This window comes from Equus quagga, chromosome 10 (assembly GCF_021613505.1).
Source record: "Equus quagga isolate Etosha38 chromosome 10, UCLA_HA_Equagga_1.0, whole genome shotgun sequence".
Classification (NCBI taxonomy): Eukaryota; Metazoa; Chordata; class Mammalia; order Perissodactyla; family Equidae; genus Equus; species Equus quagga.
In genome coordinates, this window is record NC_060276.1 from 90430425 (window position 1) to 90454261 (window position 23837).

At 53.5% G+C, this 23837-nt stretch overlaps 1 protein-coding gene across 10 annotated transcripts in view; it reads left to right on the plus strand.

The window, feature by feature from the left end:
* Positions 1–23837, plus strand: part of BCOR (BCL6 corepressor) — a 114957-nt gene that overhangs the window by 79450 nt on the left and 11670 nt on the right. For 7 of the 10 annotated variants that reach the window (XM_046672954.1, XM_046672952.1, XM_046672953.1 and 4 more), the window contains exons 2-7: positions 10460–10585; positions 11884–11962; positions 12923–15763; positions 16428–16481; positions 16955–17141; positions 23326–23586. In XM_046672954.1, coding sequence (XP_046528910.1) covers positions 10500–10585; positions 11884–11962; positions 12923–15763; positions 16428–16481; positions 16955–17141; positions 23326–23586 — 3508 coding nt within the window. In that variant the 5' untranslated portion in view covers positions 10460–10499. Of the gene's footprint in view, positions 1–10459; positions 10586–11883; positions 11963–12406; positions 12536–12922; positions 15764–16427; positions 16482–16954; positions 17142–23325; positions 23587–23837 lie in introns of those variants that run through there. The other 3 variants (XM_046672955.1, XM_046672958.1, XM_046672956.1) reach the window with 2 other exon arrangements.

The window sequence follows — 23837 nt, forward strand, 5'->3', positions numbered from 1 at the left end:
GTTGGTGGGGGGGGGGGGGGGGGGGGGGGGGGGGGGCGGGGCGGGAACAGCAGTGGCTGGAGGGGAGAAACCTGGTTGGAAGAGGAGAGGGGTGGCCTGCTGCAGAGGCCAGAGGTGCTGTGGTTTGTTTGATAGGGATTAAGTCCGGATGTTATGAGGTCTCAGTGTGGTTTTCAATAAAGTCGGCCAGGGATTGCTTCTTTTATATCGATATGTATTTAAAAAAATTACTAGCATGAGAAGAAAACCAGACCTGTATGGATCCAGGCCGGTAGTAAGCTACTGTGATCAGGTTTCCTCCTCGCTCCCAGAGGGGAAGTCAGCGTTTGATTGAAGCTACACTTGGTTCTTGACTCTCAGGGGATGCCTGCTCTGAAACAGAAGCCCTCCCTTTCTCTCCTCCTCTCCCCCTCCTCCTCCCTCTTTTTCCCTTCTTCCCCTAAAAGCCTTTGTGCTGAAAGAGCTTCAGTAGGCACGAATCCCTGTCCCTCTCTAAAGAATGCCTTCCAGCCTTTGCTGACATTGTTTTGTGAACAGTGGGTTTTACCAGGCCAGCGGTTTTCCCCCCATCTTAGCTCACTGGTTTAGAGGTAGAGTCTGGCCAGGATGCGCCGGACTGCGATGATTTCCACCGTGTGTGTAGCCAGGGCCTTGCCTGTAATCTGAAGACACCTTAACCTTTGCCCTCGCTGCCCCCAGAGGGGGTGAAGGTGGGGAGAGCCAGGACAGGGGGTTGTTGTTGAGGGTCTGTTTGTTTTCTCCAGCAACAGGGGCTGAGGGCTGAGTGGGGCAAGTCAGAGAGTATGTCTGTTCCAGCTTTGGGTCTGATTTAAAACTTGGTTTAATTGGAGAAACTCTTAGGCATTTAACAGTTCTGTACGAACGCAAACTTGAAATAGCTGTAGGCCTACGTCATTTCGGAAAGAATAAATGAAGTACAGAAATGTCCAAACTATGTAAATCCTGGAGTTGTCTGCTCTCCCATAAACACATGACAAGTGCCAAGGCATTTCCAGTCAAAACACCCGTGGACCCGGCAGCCTCGATCCTTTGTATTTATTATTTTATCAACAGCATTTTACACAGCATTTAACAAGTACAGGCTGCCTGCTTTGCACCCCGGCTCTCAGCAGACTAAGGGGTGGAGAACGATTGGGGGCGGGGAGCAGTGGTCTCCAGAAGAGACTTCTAGCCAGAGAAATCTCTTCAGATGGGTAAGGAAAAGTAGCGTTTCGGGTTTATTTCTACTGGCCCCAAGGAGGAGACAAAAGTAATGCTTTGGAGCAAGAAATCCCCTCTCTTCTCGAGAGGAAAGTTGTGTAGATGTTGTATGTCTGGTCTCTGCGTCCATTCGAGAAGGTGAAACAGGCTCTATTTCATGATACTCTGCCCATTGGTTATTGGTGATTTTCAAAGAATAAGTATTTGTCTGCTATCGTTATTCTCTATCCTGGTGGAAAGTTTATAACGAAAAGTAATGCCTTTCTTAAGTCATAAAATGAGCCTTGTATGATTATTTAATTAAAATCTATTTAAGGACCGATTAGGCGTGTAATTTGCGCTAATAATGACGATTATGGAAATGTTCGACTTAACCAAAAATCATAAAGGAGACATTTTGATCAGTGGGGCGACCAGTAAGTATTCCGGGAGTGGGACATTTCTGAAACACAAGGCGTTGGGCCGCGGGCTGCAGAAAGCGCAGAGCTGCCTGGCCTCCCTGCCCTGACCCCAGGCATGGCCAGGGCAGGCCAGCCCACGCTTTGCTGAGCATAGAAACCGACCCTGGGAGTCTGAACAACCTTTCTTCCCAGCTGAGGAAATGGGGGAGGGGTGCTTGCCCAAGCTACCAGGAGGAGAAAACTCTGGGAGAGCTGATCAACCCCGCAGAAATCTCCGCGAAATGGCTGTGCTCTTTTGCTTTAACAATCCGCAGCGACAAACGCAAGCTGCCTTGGCTAGCCTTGGCTGGAGCCCGGAGGGGTGGGGTAGAGGGGGTCCCTTGTTCCGGAGAAACCTGCCAGCTGCTGGGCTTGGTGCGAAGGCAGCGAAGGCAGACACAATGCTGCTGTTGTTGGTTTGATCTCTAACTGTGGATTGTTAGTCTGGCTTTAACTATGTGGTAAGGGGGGAATGTGAAGGCTGTTTACAGCGAGTGCAAATAATGTGACAGCTGTTGGTGCGCGAGCAGCGCTGCGCCTCCTCGGCACTTACACAAAGCGCGCACTATGCAGCCCCGCGCAGAGCTGCAGAGGTGGCCGCCACTTTCTGGCCAGAGTGTCCTCGGATGAGAGAGAGCGCAGCAGCACCCCCCACCCGCCCAGCCCCCCAACACACACATTCATGGCTCCCAGGATTGGCATGGAGGTGCAGCATGGTTTGTGTGTTGTGGTTTAAGAAACTTGTTAGGCAGAGGTGGTGAGAGAAGGCCCACGGGGTCATGAGTGTCACTGTCTGGGGGGACGTTGGCCGGGATCTGTGGGCCTGGGTCCTCAGCTGCTTAGGACAGGGGTTTTAAGATTTGGGAAAATAACTTTCAGCCCTAAGCAAGCTTGTTGGAAAGAATGTATTATTAGCTGAAGGCTTTCTGGAAATTGCAGAGGCTCTGAAGGCCGTTGTTCCCCCCCTCTGAAATGGTCCTGTTATTCAGACAACTTAGAGAGACAGGCGGGCGCTGTGTTCTCTGCACTCGGCACTGGTTTCCAGATTTGATTGGAAACGCTTGTGTAGGTTCAGGCCCCCCGGGGGGTGCATTTGGGGGAAATGGGCGCAGGGTGGCTTTGGATGACCCACATGGCTGAACTTGCCCTCCCAAGCCTCCCCATTTTCAAGAGCGCGTTTGCCTTTAGCTGCAGGATGCAAAGGTGCAGTCCTGAGGTCTGCCCACAGCGCCACCCGCTCTGTGACTTAATCAACTAGATGCCCACAGCCACAGGCCTTCTCTGAGTTGCTGGTCCTCCGCCAGCCACTGCAGGGAGGCGCCAGGGTGGGAGGGAGAGCAGTTGGTGGCTGCCAGTCCTGGAGATGCAGGGCTGGCCCAAGCAGGCGGGCTCAGGATGACCAAGAAGGTGGGCCTGCCTCGGGGCTGTCCTGGGGCAAGCTGGGTGTAAAAAGCGCTCCCCCCCATCCCGAGGTTGAAGCCTTCGCAGCTCTGGCCCCTGGGTTTGGAGGCTCATTTAGAGCTGACATAATTCTACATCCTGTCCTTCTATGTGACTTTGATCCCTGGGTGTACACCCTACAGGATAGCTGCAAATCAAGTTCATTGTCCTCCCCACACCTGGTCTACCGTCTGAGTTTTAACGTGGACCTCTACATCTAGTTGGGTTCCCTAGTGGGGAGCTGGGAGATGCTTCTGGAGCGATACATGAACTTCGGTGCCAGTTCTATAAATTGGTCTCTTTTTATGACGTGTGCCATTTTCTGTAGGAATGTTGCTTGCAAAACGAGTTTCGCCTTGGAGGAAAGGCGGAAAGATAAACAAGCCTGCAACGCCAAAACACTGGCAGTCTTTCCCTCCTTCCAGCTCTCTTAAAGCAGCCGGGCTGTATTTCCAGGATTAGACTCGGGCTTGTGAGGAGGGACTCTGCTTGGCTTTTTTTTTCCCCCAAGCAAATGCAAATTAGAGAAAAATAATTTTCTTTCAACGATATGCAATGTATTAGTCACTTGTTATCGTGCTCCGAGGCAGGCCTCATTTGCACGTCTGCCAGCTCGCTCACATCTGCTCGGCGCTGTTCGGGGCATTTTAACCTTGGCGGTGTCGTGTCTAGTCCCACGGATCAAGGAGGAGTAATTAAGCTCTGAACAGCTACAAAAATTCATGGGCCCCCATCTATACAGCAGTCGTTCGCAGCTTTGTTTGGGGTGTTCTGAGTTCCAAGACTGAGGAGCAGACGTGGGGTTCCTATTGTTCCTTGTAGAGAAAGTGGGAGCCCCTCTCCTCCTCTGACCCTCATCCCCAGCCTTCCCAGGACTCCCAGGCGGCACACAATCAGCAAGGAACCCGGGTGCAGATCGCAGGACCCTGTGTATTATGCAATTTTTATGCGTAAAAAGTTCCTTTGTGCTTCCTGTGTGTACTAATGATAGCTGTTGTTAATAGCCTTATGGTATAGCTTGTCCCTTTGGGGGGGGGACATTAAGTGCGTTTTATTCCTACAAAGCCCTGGTGGAGACTGCAGTGCATTGACACCCCCTCTAGAGTTGTGGTATGGATCGTTTATTCTGGATTTGCCCCCAGGTTGTGTAGACTCCAAGTGGGAACCCAGCTCTATAGGGACTAGACCAAGGGGGTATGTGAGGTTTGGGAGGGTGGGGGGCAGGGAAGGGGGAGTATGGGTGCTTAATTGCATTCAATCTAGGTTTTCTGTCCTGGGCCACCTCCTGTTGAGGGACACCAGCTTCCAAACGGGCCCCCTCTTGCATACACACGTGGTTGTGTGTGGCAAAACCGTGAAAGAAAGTGAAAGGAACAAAAAGCCGAGGCAGTGGCCTGGACGGGTGGCAGGGGAGAAGGGGAAGTGTCCGACGGTGGGCCATGGCTTTGCCTGGTGGGTGGGGGGGGTGGTGGTAAGTGGCAGGCAGCCCCGGTTTGGCAGCGACTCTCCGGGTCCATCCTTGCTGGTGCGCCCCCCCCCCCCAACTCCTCCCTCTTTACGGTTGGCTGCGCTTGGTTTGCATCTTTCTGGGCAGGGGGCGTCCACGGAGAGCAGCACTCCAATCTGGTCGGAAGGGAGCCCAGGACGATGGCTGCGTGGGGTCTGCAGTGCCCATTCCCGGGGTGGGCTCGGCAGCATGTCCTGAGTTCTCCGTGGCGGGGGCGCAGGAAAGGGAGCGTGCGGGCCGCAGGGCCCAAGGGGTTAACTGGGGTCGGGGGATTGCGGAGGTCGGGCCGCCTCCGGGACGGAGCTGGAGTTCCTGGAAGGCTGGGCGGGGGCGCGTCGCGAGGGTGTGGGTGTGTGCCGTGGCGCGGCCCGCGCGGGGACCTCGGCGGAGGAGCCGCGGGGAGGGGCGGGCGAGCCCGGAGCAGCTCGGGTGTGTGTGGTGGGAGAGAAAATCCCTTTGTTGCCGACCGATCCTGCTCTGGGCTGAGGCGGGGGAGGGGGCGCCCCTCCCCCGCTCTCCCTGCAGCCGCCGCCTCGGCCGCCCGAGGGCCAAGTTCACTCCCCGACCGACCCGAGTGGCTCTGCTCTGACCCAGGCGCCCTGGGAGGAGGCAGGGAAGGTTCTAGTTGCCCGAAGGGTCAGGGCCGCGCGAGTTTCCCGTCCTTCTCTCTCTTTCTCTCTCTCTTTCTCCCCTCCTGCTCCGCAGCTCAGTCTGTTACTAATGCAAAACTTGGGGCGTGGGTGGGGACGCCCCCGGAGGCAATGGCCATGGCTTGGAGTGTGCCAAGAGACAGCGCCTGGGCAGGCTGGACCACTCCTCCCAACCCCCACCCCTCCAGCACCCAGGGAGGGCGGGAGGACCGAGCAGGGACCTCCCTCAGCCATACCCCTGGAAGACTGTGGCCCTGCCTGGGCCTTGGGGGCAGAGGGCAGCCTTGGGGTCCCCCCACTAGCGGCTGCTACACACACCCGGGAAAGAAGCCCAGGAGGACCCGCCCCAACACTGCACATCCGGGAGAGCTTTTTCTTCTCATCTCCCACCCCCACACAGCCCCCCCCATCCTAAAATAGGAACTTCTTCACCCCTCCCTTCCTTGACACCAGTTAGAGAAGTGCCGCTGTGCGTGACTCAGTCTGTGCTTGGAGCAGCCCCAAGAAGGGCTCCCGCGTGGTTAGCTTTGGGCTTCGATGAAATCCCCACAATTCTGCTGAAGGTCACCCCTCCCTGGCCTGGCCCCCTCTGTGTCCCTGCCTCAGCCTTCCCACTGCCACAGAGACTATGCAACAGTTCTGGGGTTTGTTACATCGTATGTTTAACGGAGTCCGATGCTGTTTCATGGGGTTAAACGTGACATGGACCAGCTATTGCCAGGCAAAACTCAAGTCCATAATATGGTTTAATCCTCGGGAAAACGTGGTGCCAAATATTTACAGATGAGGGGACCGAGGTTGAAGAGGTTCTGCCACCTGCCAAGAGACATGCCGTGGCTGAGGGTGAGGCTGTGGTGACCACATTCTTGCATGTTCTCCAGAGTCAGCCAGCCATGCAGTGAGGGAGACCCCTTCCCGGAAGAGGTCCCTAGCCCACTGAGGACCCCAGCATTCTGCACACTGGCCAGGATCCCTGATGCCTGCCTGGCCTGAGCTGGAAGCCCCCGAAAACCTGTCCAGGCCTTCTTGGCCCCTAACTGGATAACTGCCTAGTCGGGGCAAGGGCTGCCAAGTGAGAGAGACACTAGGAGGGGTCAGTCACCATTAGCGCATGGGAGTTGGGATGGTTTGGTGGCGATGCTTTCCATTTTGTCTGTGCCACTTGACAAGCGTGATGTGCAGACTTTAACGGATCGCCGCCTCAAGGGTGGAGGCAGTGGAAAGTGGCCTGGTGCCAGGAGGAGCCGGGGTGGAGAGAAAGGAGAGGTGCCAAGAGTGGTCTGGTGCTGGCTCCCCTCCCTTCACTCATCCCGGCCTGTCATGGCCACTCCTTCTTCCTGTTCGACCTGCTATTTGTTGGCTGCCAGGGTAAAGAGCCTTTAAAAAAACCCAAACGTTCTCTCCTGTTCCTCAGCACATAACGATGTCCTCGTGGCAGGAATAAACGAAATGGTGGTGGGCGCTGCTAAGCGCCCGTGTGCCCCCTCATGTCTTTTCAGTGGGCGCAAGTGTCCCTTCTCTGGGATGCCAGGGTTGGGATGATAGCTCCTAATCTTGGTCCATCTGACCTCTTTCTGCCAATCAGGCCCTTCTCCCCAGTTCCAGGCCGACTCAGATACTAATCATAACTTGGCTCCCAGAGCAGATGAACGCCTGCCTAAGTCTGTCGAGGGAGACCCCCAGTCTCCTGTGCTTTCGGTTCCCACCAGATCCAGATCTGGAGACCACTCAGGTCTGTGCGTCTTGCAAGCCCCTTCTCTCCCGGACCTAGGCACTCCAGTGGGCGGTCACTACAATTCCCACTGTGTTCTTTAGAAAGCAGACACTCTACAGTCCCCCCGTCTGGCCGCTTCTCAGCCGCCTTCCCTCTTCATCCCAAGTCCGGGTCCTTGCCCCTTCTCGCCACTGCTGGAAAAAAGGGTTAAAAGCAGAGCCAAGGTGTAGCTTAGCAGCTCACACGGGAAACAGGTTGGTGCTTGTAAAGTACTTTTCCTGAGTGACTTCACACATCTTGGCACTTCTAGAAGCATAGCCTGCATGTGGAAGAGAAGGTGTGTGGCGGGGGGAGATGTTGAGAAATAAGGGCAGATGAGCCTTTTATCCAGCCAAGTACCTATCTGTTTGTCATCTAAATCACATCAGTGGCCCTCTCTGCCATGTCCCACCGCCAAGGGTCAGAAGTCGGTTTTGAAGCGCTTTCCTTCCCTTTGAGGTAAAAAAAAAAGGCCCTAACTATTTCAACAGTTGCTTCTAGAAGTGGAGTGGGATGAGCATTGCTGTATCTCTGCCTCAGTCTCTGTGTTTCTCACCCCAGCGTACCCCTGAGTTCTGCGTCCCAGGGAGATGGGGGAGGGGAGCTGCCCATCCTTCAGTAATGGCGGAGTGTAAGGACTGTGGCCTCCACTGAGAAAGTTTCTGCCTGCCGGGGATTTGGGCTGCTCCTCCTGTCTGTCAGTCACCCTGGAGAAGGGCTTCCTGCCAGGCAGGGCCATTGCTCATTGGCCCTTTCCCCTCAGCTCCATCTTTAGCCAGGCACCTGAAGAGTTAAAAGTCTTTAGCTTGTTGCAATGAAATTATGGCTGGCAGTGGCGCCGCTGTTTGTTCAACAGACCTCCACTTTTAAACAGTTCACAAAAAGTTCATGGGGCAGCTAAAGATTATAAGAGTGTGTGTGTGTGCATGTGTGTGTAGTCAGCAGGATCCGACAATGTGTCCCCCCCTCCTTGCTGCTTCATGTCCAGCCCTGTCCTTCTGTCCCCCCACCCCCATGACACTGAACCTCACGCTGGGCCCCAACCCTCCGTCTGACCCTATGCATGTGAGAACGCTTCATTCTGACACCTGGTGTCATTTATCTCTACGGCGTTAATATTGAAAACCCCACAGGACGAGCCCTGGAGAGGGGGAGAAGCTTTGAAAGCACCCAGTGGTCCCAGGTGTCGCTAAACTCTGTTCACCCTTCTGCCCCCGTCCAGGCTGCCCTTTCTAAAGCGAAGCCCTTTCAAGGGAAGGGGGCGACTGGTTCTTTTTGAGGGGGAGGGAGCTCTCGGATGATTGAGGCGGGGGTCCTTGTTACAAGGGATCTAAAGGAGGCGTGTAGCACGCGGCTTGGTTGAGGGAAGGCCGGTTTGTAACACTGGGACACCAGCAGATGGAGGTTTCGAAGACACACACTCTCTTCTTCCCTCGTCCCTCTCTTGGGTTTGAGTGAGTGACCCTTTTGCTCCTGATGTAATGTCCGCATTTCATCATGTCACACAGTGATGGGATGGCATGGTGTGGTCCCACTGCTGCTGCTGATGACCAGGATACTTGCCCCAAGGAATGTTGTTCCACCCTCTCCATTAGGCCACCCAGAATGTCTTCCTTTTATTAGAAGGGGCAGCAGGGGTTAGGGAGGGGACACTCCGTTGAAATGTCCCTGTGGTCGGCCCAGCACTAGTGGTGCCCTTCCCCCAACTTGATTTGTATATTTGGAAGATGGAAGAAAAGCCCACAAGCCCCCACAGAACCTTCCTCGGCACTGGACTCTGTCTTTTTGGGGCGCTGTGGCTAGCCCGTTGGAAACGCCCCGGTCTATCTGAAGAGAGACACTTCCTAGAGAAGTAGCTTCTTCAGAAGCCCACTAGGCCTGCCCCAACTCTGCAGATTTCTGCCTCTTCCTCTCCTCCTCCAGTTTCATTGTTGAGCTCCGACCCTGTGCGGTGTGTCTGTACGTGGCTCTTGATTCACAGACGGTGTTCCATGTATAGAGGGCCGATGGGGGATGCTGGTGGACAAAAGACCTGGTTAGGACAAAGAAATGTGAAGGATGGCCTAGCTTTTGGATTCAGTTCTCCCAGGTGCTCCCTCACCCGCACCCTCAGTTACTCCCAGAAAGAGGCTCTGAACCCGGTGTCTCCAACCCAACCGACCCGGCAGTCCGTTCGTTGCGTGTGCTAAAGTGTAAAAGCAAGCATTTGCATATTTTTTTCCTGCTAACAAAGGAAATGTGTCGACTTAGGGAACATTTGGGCTTTCGGAAACTGTGTGGGTGGGGTGTGTGAGGGAGGAGAAAGAAAAGTTCCCCTGATGATCTGCACACCAGTGATTTCACACTCGGGTTTGGGTCCCGTGTAAAGATGCTGTGGCCGGGTCCTGGACAAGGGACACTGCAGTGTGTTTGTGAGCAGGGAATTGCCGAGGGCCATCGGTCCCAGGCATTAAAGGCTCCCCTACTTATTAACCCAGCATTTAACAGCAGGATATGGGCTGAAGCGCAGTCAAAAGAAACGGCTCAACCTCCAAAGAGCAATTAAAATCCTGCACGAGGATAAATCACGCGCCGTGATAATCCTGTTAATAAAATGCAGCTTGTCCTGACCCTTCACTCATGCAGCAAACTAGAATGTGATGTGGGTGGGGGTGGTGGGCAGAGAAGGAGGGGGGGTGCTCTTCCCTCCTCTGCCTCAGCAGCCCTCCCCCTCCCGGGTGGTGGGAAATGGGTGGTTTTGCCCGCTCCCCGAATGCCAGCGGCTCGCAGCCCGGCAGCCTGGGCTGCTAAGACTTCTGCGCTTGCTAATGATTTCTTGTCCCCAGCGTGCAGGCGTCATTGAATTACTCAGCCGCCTCCCTCTGCAGCTCCCAGGCCAAACCACCCAGGCCAAACCACCCGGGTTTGGTGCTTAATCTAATCTAGGGCTCGGGTGGGGTGGCTCATCGGTCCACCAACTCCTTTTAACCCTCCATCTGTAAGTTACACACCCCATGGCCCTGGAAATTCAGCCCTGGGAACCTGTCGTAGTTGGGGCCGCCACACCTGACTGTGGCGCCTTCCCCCACCTCTGATCCTTTCAGCTTCAAGAAGAATCAGTGTGTGGTTCCCTGGGATCCAGCCGTGGATGCTTTCAAGCGTGTTCTCCAAAGGCTGGGAAAGGGGAAGGGAGGATGGCCCTGGACAGGAGGCGGGGGAGGGGGCTGACCTGGGCTCCACCTTCTATGATTGGATGGCGTGGGGCGTGGTGCTTTAATTAACCTTCTGCTCACCCTGGGTGCCTCCTGCCAAGGAAGTTACCTTTCTCCTCTCCTGTACCTTCGGGTCAGGTGTGTCCCTTCGCTCCTGGACATCCTGTAGCTCCTGTAGAGCTTCAAGCAGAAGAGGGCTTCTCTTGTTCTCTGGCTCTTTATTCAACCTCCTGGGAATTTTTTTTTTTTTTTAACAGACTAGACGCTTGAAGAAACGCTGCCATCCAAGAAGACGACATGCTTTCAGCAACCCCCCTGTATGGGAACGTTCACAGCTGGATGAACAGCGAGAGGGTCCGCATGTGTGGGATCAACGAAGACAGGTGAATGCGCCTGTCCGCCCGAGGCCCCGGGCTCCTGAGCAGAGCTCAGGCTGAAGCCCCCTCACCTTCTTACAGCCAGAGGGGGCCCACAAAGGGTGGGGGAGAAAGATCTCCCGCCTGGCTGGCGGCCCTTGATTTACAGTTTTAACAGGCAACCCGGCTCAGCGAAGCATTGCCGCCCTTTAAAAGATTAGCCCCTAAAGCGGCCTTTCAAGTGCACTTTCGTCCTTAATTTATTATTTCATATTTATGAAGGAGAATTAATCCCGGTCTATATGCTGCTTTAACTCTAAATGTCAGGAGTGTGGGCCCAGGTGGATCGGCATTCGATGTGCTTTTAAAACAAATAGTTTGCTCAGTAATAAATGGGGGGGTAGCCACCCTTTACTTCATTCAAGCCTGGGGTTTCTCCGTGTCCTCTGCTGCCCGTTCAGTGAGGCCATTGGCCCCTGGTTTCAGTCACCCAACAGCTCTGTTATGCTTCCTGATCAGTAATTTTGGACTGCAGGGTAGAGGCACTAAGCAATAGACGATTGAAGCTGCTTTTCAAGGTAATGATGAAACTTTCCTCTGCTGCTTGTCAGTGATTTTATCCTGGGGATTTGGAAGTTGGCACCAAGCACTTTCTTTATCGATGCTCTCTGATAACAAGTCCCAGGGCAGCCGCAGCAGCCTGGCACAGATGTACAGCTTCCTCTGGAGCCTAGAGCAGCTGACATTTGTGTGATATTAGTGTGTTTCCTGCATCATTTTGATAGAGGCAGTCAAATATGGCTTCATTATCACCATGGAAACCAGTTTCATAGGACATGGTACCTAACTTTATTTGGGGAAAAGTTTTGAAAGTCTGCCCTCGTGGGTGACACAGAAGTGATTGAAGCTGCCAGCCAAGAGCCTCTAGCCTTGTGGCCTCCACTTGGTCTTTGGCCACTGTACTGTTTAATGTCTGTCCTCAGCTTATAAGGGTGTGGTAGGACAGCAGAGCCCTGAATGGCCTACGTGGCCTCTCCAGAGAAAAGATTGCACCAGAGGAGTGATTGTGCTTGATTTCTCCCTTACCCTGCTTGGGACATATTTGTGATTTCACGTCTCCGTTGTCCTGCCTTTCCTTTGTTTTTGGCAGTCTAGTTGAATCACCATTTGGGGACAACTTTTAATATAGGCCATGGGGGAGGAATTTTTCTTAAAGGCAGTTTGAAATAATGGAGTTACTAGAAACTGGTCTGTTCTGGGGCAATCTATGAAAGATGGGTTAAGTGAGGAATGCTTTCATGAAGTTCGTGTGTCCTCTTAAATAGGAAAATTCCCGTAAATGATGGTGATGCTTCAAAGACCAGACTGGAACTGAGGGAAGAAAATCCCTTGAACCACAACGTGGTAAGAGACTAATGGCTTCTGTTGATGTGCTATCTGAGTATCAGTGATCTGTAATCAATCGTGCATTCATTTGCATACCATTAAAGGGCCTTTTGGGGGCCGGGTGGGGGTGTTTCGGGGCTAGGCTGAGTAGTAGCCTCTGGCAGGACCAGACCCTCACCCCAGCTCTTCCTGTCTAGGCTTTCTGGCCGAGCCCTCCTTTTGACATGCTCGCCATTTATGTCCCTGTCCCCTGGTGACTGGTGGGATATGTGCTGCCTTCTTTCCTTCCATAAGCCACGTGCCACATCAGTGCTCCCAGCTGGTCAAATTTCCAGCCTCCAGTAGACCCTTAGGGTCTACCTTTCCGGTAAACTAGGAAACACAGACCTGTCTTCAGACACCGGGGAGAGGAAGTCAAAGGACGCAGCCACGGTTTGACCCATGGCCTCTTTATTGATTTAGAAATGAGACATCCAAAGCCCTCCATTCCTGTTGTCCCACTCAAGATCGCTTCTTGTTATGTTAAATAAGGCCTTCCGGGAAAGACGGGTGAACACCGCCCTTGCGCGCAGCCTGACAGGCCCAGGGAAGGTTAGTGCGAGCTCTGTACCCCATGAGGGTGGTGCCCAGAGTCGGAGAGTTGGTGTCATCTCTGTTGCAGCAAAGGCTTTTTGCTGAGACAGTGAATTTTCCAGAGTTAAGAGGTAACTGCATTAATGTATGGGCCTCAGGTCTAAAGGGATCCATGTTTTCCTGGCTTTCGGGATGGAGTCGAACAGAGGTGAGAAGGCAGGCAGCAAAGGGTTTTGGATAAGGGAGGAGGGGCCACAGACCCGGGGAATCCTTTCTTTCTTAACCTTTTCTGCTCGGATCTTGAGGCTGATGTCCTGTAGAACTAGTCTGCAGTTTCTCTTGGGGACGGGCTCTGCTGCTTGGAAGGAGCGTGCTAAGTAACACCCGTGTTCTTCTTCTGCGAAGGTGGACGCAACCACAGCCCATCGGATCGATGGCCTGGCAGCGCTGAGCATGGACCGCACTGGCCTCATCCGGGAAGGGCTGCGTGTCCCTGGCAACATCGTCTATTCTAGCTTGTGTGGACTGGGCTCAGAGAAAGGTCGGGAGGCTGCCACAAGCACTCTCGGTGGTCTTGGGTTTTCCTCCGAAAGAAATCCAGAGATGCAGTTCAAGCCGAATACACCTGAGACAGTGGAGGCCTCCGCTGTCTCTGGAAAACCCCCAAATGGCTTCAGTGCTATATACAAAACGCCACCTGGAATACAAAAAAGTGCTGTCCCGACAGCAGAGACACTGGGCTTGGACAGGCCTGCCAGCGACAAGCAGAGCCCTCTCAACATCAATGGTGCTAGTTACCTGCGGCTGCCCTGGGTCAACCCTTACATGGAAGGTGCCACACCAGCCATCTACCCTTTCCTTGACTCGCCAAATAAGTATTCACTGAACATGTACAAGGCCTTGCTACCTCAGCAGTCCTACAGCTTGGCCCAGCCGCTGTACTCTCCGGTCTGCACCAACGGGGAGCGCTTTCTCTACCTGCCACCACCTCACTACGTCAGTCCCCACATCCCGTCATCCCTGGCTTCTCCCATGAGGCTCTCGACGCCTTCGGCCTCCCCAGCCATCCCACCTCTGGTCCACTGCGCAGACAAAAGCCTGCCCTGGAAGATGGGCGTCAGTCCTGGGAACCCCGTCGATTCCCATGCCTATCCCCACATCCAGAACAGTAAACAGCCTAGGGTGCCCTCTGCCAAGGTCACCAGTAGCCTGCCAGGGGACACAGCTCTCCTGTTGCCCCCCTCGCCTCGGCCTTCACCCCGAGTCCACCTTCCCTCCCAGCCCGCTGCAGACACTTACTCCGAATTCCACAAGCACTACGCCAGGATCTCCACGTCTCCTTCGGTCACTCTGTCGAAGCCATACATGACAGTCAGCAGTGAGTTCCCTGCGGCCAGGCTCTCCAATGGCAAGTACCCGAAGGCTCCAGAAGGGGCTGAGAGTGCCCAGCCTGTTCCCGGGCACGCCAGGAAAGCAGCGGGTCAAGACAGAAAGGATGGTGGCTCACCTCCTCTCTTGGAGAAGCAGACGGTTACCAAAGACATCACCGATAAGCCACTAGACTTGTCTTCTAAAGTGGTGGATGTAGATGCTTCCAAAGCTGACCACATGAAAAAGATGGCTCCCACAGTCCTGGTTCACAGCAGAGCTGGAAGTGGCTTAGTGCTCTCCGGAAGTGAGATTCCGAAAGAAACGTTGTCTCCTCCAGGAAATGGCTGTGCGCTCTATAGATCGGAAATCATCAGCACGGCTCCCTCATCCTGGGTGGTGCCCGGGCCAAGTCCTAATGAAGAGAACAATGGCAAAGGCATGCCGCTGAAAAACAAAGCCTTGGACTGGGCCATACCACAGCAGCGGAGTTCTTCGTGTCCCCGCATGGGCGGTACAGACGCCGTGGTCACTAACGTTTCGGGGTCGGTGTCGAGCGCGGGCCGCCCAGCCTCTGCATCGCCAGCCCCAAATGCCAACGCAGATGGCAGCAAGACCAGCAGGAGCTCTGTGGACACCACGCCATCCGTCATTCAGCACGTGGGCCAGCCCCCGACCACGCCTGCCAAGCACAGCGGTGGCACCAGCAGCAAGGGCGCCAAAGCCGGCAACCCCGAACCGAGCTTCAAAGCAAACGAGAACGGCCTTCCGCCGAGTTCAATATTTCTCTCTCCAACTGAGGCGTTCAGGTCCCCACCAATTCCCTACCCCAGGAGTTACCTCCCTTACCCAGCGCCTGAGGGCATCGCTATAAGTCCCCTCTCCTTACATGGCAAGGGACCTGTCTACCCTCACCCAGTTTTGTTGCCCAGTGGCAGTCTCTTTCCTGGGCACCTTGCCCCCAAGCCCGGACTGCCCTACGGGCTGCCCACGGGCCGGCCGGAGTTTGTGACCTACCAAGACGCCCTGGGGTTGGGCATGGTGCACCCCATGTTGATACCTCACACACCCATAGAGATCACTAAAGAGGAGAAACCCGAGAGGAGGTCCCGGTCCCATGAGAGAGGCCGCTATGAGGACCCAACCCTCCGGAACCGGTTTTCTGAGATCTTGGAAGCTGGCAGCACCAAGCTACACCCAGAAGTTCCCGCCGAAAAGAACCTAAAGCCAAGCCCCAGCTGGAATCAAGGGAAAACTGTCGTCAAGAGTGACAAGCTTGTCTATGTAGACCTTCTCCGGGAAGAGCCAGATGCTAAACCCGACACAAACGTGTCCAAACCCGGCTTCGCAGCTGAGAGTGTTGGCCAGAGCACGGAGCCTGCCAAGCCCCCGACTGACCCGGCCCTGCAGCCACACCGCGACTTCATCGCCCTGAGAGAGGAGATGGGGCGCGTCGGTGACTTCCACGAAGCTTATACTTTCAAACAGGCTCCGGGCCAGTCAGTCTTCAGCTTAAGCAAGGAGAACGTTCCAGCGGCAACCACCAAGGAGAACCTGGGGGTGCCAGTCTCGACTCCATTCCTGGAGCCAACTCTGGGAAGTGATGGCCCTGCGGTAACTTTTGGTAAAACCCAAGAGGATCCCAAACCATTTTGTGTGGGCAGTGCCCCACCGAGTGTGGACGTCACCCCCACCTATACCAAAGATGGAGCTGATGAGGCAGAATCAAGTGATGGCAAAGTTCTGAAACCGAAGCCATCTAAGCTGGCAAAGAGAATCGCAAACTCCGCTGGTTACGTGGGTGACCGATTCAAGTGTGTCACTACCGAACTGTATGCAGATTCCAGTCAGCTCAGCCGGGAGCAGCGGGCATTGCAGGTGAGCCCCCCACCCGAATTTCAATCACTTTACCAGTTGTCAGCTTTTTTTAATGTGTAAAGAGGATTGGGGAGTATAGGGCAGGACACCAGGCAGATTTGGTTAAGGAAGCTTATGGTAATTGAAATGTAGGAAATGTGTCCAGTAAGGGGACATGAGTGGCAGTACTGGAGGTTCATGTGTCTGGATACTTGTAAGTTACTCTGTAGATTTTAAGAGAACTCCACTCGAATGCTGAAAACGGAAGTTTTAATTGTTGCGAAGGATGTCTAAAGACTGCATGACTTTTACCTATTAATTGCTTTGATTTCTCTGCCGTTACTGTACGTTAACGAGTATATCTAGAAGTGCTGTTAGGATGCCTTACGTGATACTCGGTGGAGGTGTGTAGCAGCCGCATGTCTGTGGGATTCTTGCAATTTTTTTCACCAAAAAAAAAAAAAAAAAGGAAAAAAAAAAGCTCGCTTAAAGGGATAGAGTATGTATTTAACTTGCTAGTGAATGATAGATGTTGTATAGGAATTTCCTTAAGATATTTTACTTTTAATTAAAAGATAAATAAAGCCAAATTGTTTTGCAATGTTAAGAAAAAAATTGGTTTATGCTTATAAAAATGGATGAAGTTATCTAAATGATCCATTGAGTGCCCATTTTAATTACATAGATGGAAGGATTACAAGAGGACAGTATTTTATGTCTACCCGCTGCTTACTGTGAGGTCAGTTCTTCAAATTTTTATTACTAGAATCTTACATAAACCTTTTGAGTTAAATTTCATTTCCAAATATACAAAGGGAAGTTTGTGGGCCATGGTCGTCTTTATTCATTGTGCATTTTATTTTCTTTTCTGTTGTGTTTTTGTTTTGTTTTCTTTGCGTTGTGTTTTTGTTTCGTTTTATTTACCTTCAAGAGAATGTCTGTCTCTCTGCACTAGTGTATGCATAGACATACACACACGCCACATATATATCTATATACATATGGCTTTACGAATAAAGATTGTGTGACTACTTACATATAGATACCCTTAAATTTTTATCTGTTAAATTTAAAAATATCTCAGTTGTATCATAAATTGTGGTTGGTTTTGGGCAAACTTTTCTTTGAAAATACTTTCCTTTAAGGTAAGGCAAATGAAATAGCTTTTATGGTAAGGCGTTGTTTTTTTTTCCATCTCCGTTTTCTTTCCAGCGTGCAATGATGCGCTTCTCAGAGCTGGAGATGAAAGAGAGAGAAGGGGGCCACCCAACGACCAAAGACTCCGAGGTGTGCAAATTCAGCCCCACTGACTGGGAGAGGTTGAAAGGAAATCAGGACAAAAAGCCAAAGTCGGTCGCCCTGGAGGAGGCCATTGCCGACCAGAACGACAGTGAGAGATGTAAGTGAACCCAGGCGGCTTGCGTGGGACCATGTCGGTGGGAACGGGCCTATCTGCTCCCAGAGCTGAGGGAGGTGAGAGGAAGCGATTCGCTTACAATAGTTCACCGAGTTGGTGCTCTTGTCGTCCATGGAGTGAAGGGCTCATTGTCCTTTTGAACATTGTAGCATCCCGGAATGAGGCGTCTGTGAAAGATTGTTTCCTGGGCCACATTTCCGTTTCCAGAGAAACACTGGCCCTGTAGTTAGTAACAGTGTAACACAGTATCGCCACGGCAGTGGGCAACATAGTTGTGGCAGGTGTATGTTCTATTCTGTAGCAAGTGTGCATGTGTTCTGTTTTGTTTTGTAGCAGTGGAATGCTACTTCCAGCCAGAGGCGGCTCCCCCATCCTCCCTAGGGAGTGTCTCTTTGGGAATGGAGAGTACTGTGTTCTCCCTCCAGAGGAGGGGTTTTGTTAAAATGGGATGCAGGCTGATGAAGGCACCATAAATATGAGCAGAACTCTTTTCTGTGGCAGGTTTGTTTCCCATCATCAGGAGCTGACAACACAATCCACGGATGTGGTACACACAAGGGGGATCTTCCCACCAGACAAAGGGTGTGTTATGTTTTGGAGGCAAAATGTGGAGCGAAACCTAGGGCTTTCCTCCAGTCACACTCTTCAGTCCCCCTAGCTGGTCCCCCGCTGTGATTGACTTTGGGATTTGCCCAGGAGATTTCCTGGGCTGATAAGATGCATGCGCAGCAAGTGGAGGTCTTTCTCCTCATTTCCTAAATGTACATGCTTGAGGCCTGAAGCCTGCTCCAGACCTCAGAAAGCTCGTGAGCGGTGGTGAATTAGGGCATTGGGTGAACGTCAAGGAGAGTGGGCACAGAAATCCTCCTGCAACGGTACAGTCAGGGGTGGGGGTGCGTTTGAGGCCTCTGTGCCGTTGGGCATCACAGGCCCAGCGTTCCCATGCACGCTTAGTTCAACGGTGCCTGATGGAGCCTGGGAGAATTTGTGGTCTGGGAGAGTGTGCTTCTCGAGTCCCCATCCTCCACCCCCAGCTCATCCTTGGGGTCAGACAAAGGCCTATGGCCAGGGTTCTGGGCGAGCCACACCAGCACCAGTTTGTTCCCCATTAGTCCCGTAGAAGGGAGTTTCTGTTGCTAGTCGATGGCGGCCTTCCCCGAGTACCAAGGACTCCGGATGGGCCTGAAGTGAAGGTTTCTTTACTCCTCCCCCTCAGGGGATTGAAAGGTGGCAATAGAGCATCCGGCCTCTCTTGAGTAAAGCAGCCGAGAGCCTTCCCCCTTGCCCACGCTCACTGCGGACATGCGGCCCTTCCCTTCTCAGCTGCCTCATAAGGCCAGCTCTTGGGGAAGTTTCTCCGAGAGACTGGTAGTCGTGGGCAAGGCTGAGTTAATGGGAAGGTGCTTCTCGGAGGAGGGGGGACTGCCTTCGAGGGAGAAGCCCTCTTTGTTCTGGGTGGATGGCCAGGGAAGCTGGAAGAAGGGAGCAGGAAGTTAGCCAGCCTCGAGTCTTCCTGCCCTTTCTCTGGTTTGCCAGTAACAAGCCAGACCCAGGGTGGCCGCTGCCCTTCACGTCTCAATGACCTCACCCCACCTTTCTTCTCAGAGAAATTTGTGGCCTTCCCTGTCTTTCCTGCTGAACCTAGAGATGAGAACTCGGGGTGGCCGCTGGGGAGCAGGGCCCGAGCCCCAGATGATTCAGAAAGGCCTCCCCACCCTGTTCCCTTCCCTGGAGCCCCCAGAACAGGGCCTGGTGAGCCATAAATCTCTACCGAGGGCAGACGGGTTGGGCAAGGTGAAGGGCTCAGTTTTATACATTGGGGCAACGAAGGAGCTGGGTCACCATCCTCAGTCTTCTGGGGACTTGGGGCTTGTGGTTGGTCAAGAGGAGTAACCTAGAGATCCATTGTCCTTGCTGCCACCTCCTCATCCAGGCGACAGCAGGTGCTGGATACATTCAGCTGCAAATTAATGGCCTTCTTGTCCTTTTGGCCCTCGTGTCTGGAGCCCATGTGGGCTCAGGCCCTGCTCTGCATTGGTTCCCTTCTCCAGTTTTCTTCTCACGGGTGTCACTGTGGCCAAGGGCCAAGCTGGGAGCACGTGGGAGCTGAGGTGGGGATTTGGGGCGGGCAGGGGTCTTAGAGGGTACAGGACGCCTTCCCTCTTCTGAGGCAGCCCTGTACCCCTGGAGGCACCAGGAGCTTCTAAGATGCTGGGTGCTTCTTGCACGGCCCAGGTGTGGGTCTGTCTTGTTGGGAGGGGCTTGCTTAAGAAAAGTGAACTAACATGGAAACACGAGGGTCAGGATTGTCATTTATTCTTTATGATAGTAGGGGTGCTTGAGGGGGCTCCTAACTCATTTGGAATTTCCAACTTGGGCATTCCGTCATAGCAACCATCAGTGGCATTTCAAAGATGGGGAGGGACAAGGAGGCATTGATCCCTTCCTTCTTGAACTAGGGTGGCTGGGGCCGACCCAGGACCTGCTCAGTGGCAGTGCCTGGGCAGGAACTGGAGAAAGCTCAGTCAAAGGGCTTCACAAAGCTTCTTCGTTGTGGCAGAGCACCTGGGTGCTTTGAAACTACTTTGAGTCTGGAATAGAGATTCCCGCTGTCTCTTCTGTGGAGGGTGTAAGTTTTAACAAGGTTAGCCTTTGCTGGGGGTGCTATGGTTATCTGCAGAGGAGGGAATTTCAATCGTGGGGAACCCTCCAGCCTCTCTGTCCTCTCCCAGCTTGTTTAGAGCTCCCTGGGCATGGCTCAACAGTTGTGAGGGTGCTTTGTTGCCACAGTGACTTGTTGCCATGGCACTGCTTCTGTGATAGAGTGCTATGGCACAACCATGATGAATTATGGGATGTATGTGCTGTGAGTCATAAGGCCATAGAGTAGATGCTGAACCAGGAACCACTCAGCCATGTTCACGTCTGCTTAGCGCAAGTGACCGGGACACGTGGCTTCCTGTTTATGGAAGGATTGAAAGTAGTAGCAGTGGTGGAGTCTGATGGTTAAGACCCCCGTGTATCTATTTCTCTCTCCATCTCCTTTGACCCGAAGGCTAATTCTGTGAGTTGTGGTTGGAATAGCCTCCTTGAGAAGCTCCAAGCCAGGTGTGTAGGAATGTCACATGGAGTCTCTGCCTCATAGCTGGTAGCCATGTGTATCTTGGGCAGGTAGGGTAGGTGTTCTTCAGGATTGCTACAGGCCTGAGTAAGGTCACCCTAGCATAAGGTCTTGGGGACCTTCATTGAGGGGAGTTGTCGTCTTTACTCTGAGAGGCTCAAGGTTAGGGGACAGGATGGATGGACCCAGTTGGGGAAAAGATCCTCATGCATAATGGGGAGCACGGTATCTAAACTGTGTGTTGGGTGGGTGATTTCAGTGAACCCCAACTTTAGCAATGAAGGATTGCTGGTAATAGTTCAGGATGAGGAAGCACAGACGTCACACCAAGGGGTCCCTGGGGGCAAGGCAGGAGGGGATCATCCAGAAGGTAGGCACAGGAGCGCCACGCCCAGCTGAGTGGGAGGACCGGCGCACGTGCCACGCACTCCCTGTCCTGGTGGGTGAAGGGGCGCCCTCCGCACCCAGGCAGCTGTTCCTGGATGGGAGGCCTGGAGGAGACAGCGAGGAAGGGCTCATCTTGTGAGGATGCTCTTGTTCAGCGAGAAGCAGGGAGACGAGGTCCCTGGTCCGTCACTGCCTGCTGGCACCTGTGAAATAGGTCATCACAAGTCTTCCAGGGGGGGTGCTATGGGCAGGAGATGCCGGCTGTCGTGGCAAAAGGCTGGGTAGATGAGAGATCAACTAATTTCACTGTTAGGAAGGATGCTTGCCGTGAGGGCGTAAAACTTCAGTGGAAAACCTTCTCCCCGAGCAAGACGCTTCTTTAGACAGATTGAGCCTGTGATGGACATAGGTGACTGTGAGACCTAGAGTTGACCTGGAACCTGTGGAAGTGAAATCTGAAACACTCGGGCTTGACAGATTCTTAATCTGACTGGGGGACATCTCAAGTGTGGGCAGAGGTGGCAGGGCGGAGCAGCTCATTGTGGGCGGGGCCCACGCTGGCTAAGCTGCTGCCTTAGTGTGACCCTGGAAGACCTTTGTTGACATTACCCAGTGATATCAACCTACCTGGTTTGAACCATCTTTCCTACCTAAAGCAGGAAGGAGGGGAATATACAAAAATTAACTTGAAAATAGCACGTGGTGGTTCTTAAGATAGCTCTTACAGTTTTACACTGATCCCTAGCCCCTCCCATGGGGCTTTCGGGGAAGACTGATTGGACCAGAGAAGTCAAAGGGTAGAAGGGCTCACATCTTAAAATTTCAGACGTAGTGGGGTTGAAATTCAAGCTGGGCTGGGAGTCTTGGCATCCTTTTGTTAAAGTCATTTCTCTGGCCTTTGCCGGGCTAGGTGTGTGCTTATGAAGCCCACCCCCGGGAGGCAGCTTGCAATCATATTCCCACTTTACAACTGAAGGGGGCCAGGTTGTAAAGTGACGCTGTTACTGCCAGTGCGGTTAAGGGGGTCACGGAGCAGCCCGAGTGAGAGTCGCAGCCACCTCCTTCGCTTGCCCAGCCGAACCGAGTCTGGTGGTTGTCTTGACTACCTCGCCCGTAAAGCACAGGCCAGAGGTTTGGGCGGGCTGCGGGGTTTCTCCTGCCACCGATCCTGCCACCAAGCTTTGTGTTAGGACACTGCCGTGACAGAAGATCCATGTAGTTGGGGCAATGCCACCATTTCTGTGCATGAGTAGACATGGCCCCCTCTGGCCTGCCTTGGGATGTCCCTGGAGAGGAGGTGAATGGGCTCCTTCCACCATTGAGAGCACAGGCTGGCCAAGGCCAGGGTGAAGCTCGCCCTGCCTGACGGTCGCTAGATGCTTGGAATGACCTAGAGGAGGCTGAGCAGGGGAGCAGCAGGGCTGGTGAGAAGTGGGGGTGATATCTGAAGTGGACTGGGGAAAGGAGGAGGATTGGGATCAGCATACGAGGAGAGTGTTTGATTGCATCTGGAAATGGACTTGGGCCGCTTAGCTCACTGTTACCGAAATACCAAACTCCTACCCCTGGTGATGTGTGGGGTCTTGGGGGAACACCTTGACAGCAGTGATGGATGTTGGTGTATTAGAAACAGTCTGACCAGCAAAGCAGTCGGTGAGCTGTTTCCTGGGCTGAAGCAGGAGTCAGGACAGATGTTGGGCTGAGATGATGTAAGGCAAGGCGGCACAGGCGGTGCTGGAGGGAGCGGTTTAGCGAGCCCTGGCCTGGTGTGGACAAGGCACCTCTGGCGGAGGGGCGGAGTCTTGTCTTTGTGGTGTCCTTACATGCTTGCATGTGAAGGAAGGCATGAAGGAGTGCCAGGTGGAGTGACTAGCATCCCCATGGGGATGCATGGTGTCAGCGAGGGTGTGAGAAAGAGGACAGAGGGACATGCATGAGTTCTTTGAACTTGCGCCTGACCCTGTGCGCGTGCCAGGAAACCTGTCCTTTGGCTTTGCGAGGCTCCCCATCCCAGTGCCCTTGGTTTCCCAGCTTCCCTGCTTCCCAATACTCGCCTGTCCCTCTTTCTTCATCATCTCCCCTGTTGATAAGTGAACATTGGCGTTAGCCCGTGTGTAGGTGACATTTGGGAGATATTTGGTCTTTTGATTCTGTCAGCCTTCCTTTTATTTCAAGATCATGACCTCTGCAGATGTTTTCAGAGAGATCTTTAGGGTTGGATCTTGCTGTGGGGGATCACCCGTCCTCTGGCAAAGGGCCCTGGAGGGGACCTGAGCGCCATCGAAGTTGATCAACTGTGGCAAGCGGGGAGTTCTTTCATGATGTACTTAAAAAAAAAAAAAATTTAGTGTTGATGCCTCAGCTCCTTGACTTTCCCCTGTCCCAACTATGAAAAGGTGGAAAGCGAGAGTCGTGGGTGTACCGGACACCTCACTCTCCGCTTCGCTTGCTGATGGTCTTTCGGTTGCCCTTCCTTTGGGGCGTTCTGTTCCTGAGGGTTTTGTGCTTCCGATGTGTGAAGCCCCCAGTCTCCAAAGAAGGGTCTGTTCATAGCAGCTTACCTTGGACATGGAGGTCCCGCCTGCTGCTCCCCAAATCCTGCCTTCTCCTGGGGACCTTTGGGCCTTCATCTGTGTGTTATTGTCTCCCCTCCCCCAGGCGAGGATAGTGCTGGAAACAAACAGGATCCCTTCGAAGCCCCGGAGGACAAAGATCTTGCTGTGGAGAACTACTTTGTGGACAGACAGCCCGCCAGTGAGCCGCCCGCTGACCAGGCGGCCACGGATATGCCACACGACCCCACCCTCCAGCTGGAGAAAAAGCGTAAAATCTCAGATGACAGCAAGCACGCTGACACCACTGTGGAAGAGCTGCCAGAGGACCCTCTGCTGAAAATCAAGCGAAAACGGGTCTCCAAAGGTGAGCTCGGTCGGCTTCGGCCAAAGGTGGACAGACAGGAGGCGGGCTGCCCACCCTAGCCGCAGGGCGCCCAGGGGACATCCCAGGGCGGAGCACTGGAGGTTACCATTCCCACCCTGGAGCCCTGGGGAAAGCCGCTCACACCTCCCCTCCCCCAAGCCAGATGCAGGAGCTCCAGCCCAAAGATGGCCAAAGACAAATAGGCCCCCTCCCCAAGGCTTGGTACCAGCAGAGACAGTGACCACACCCCT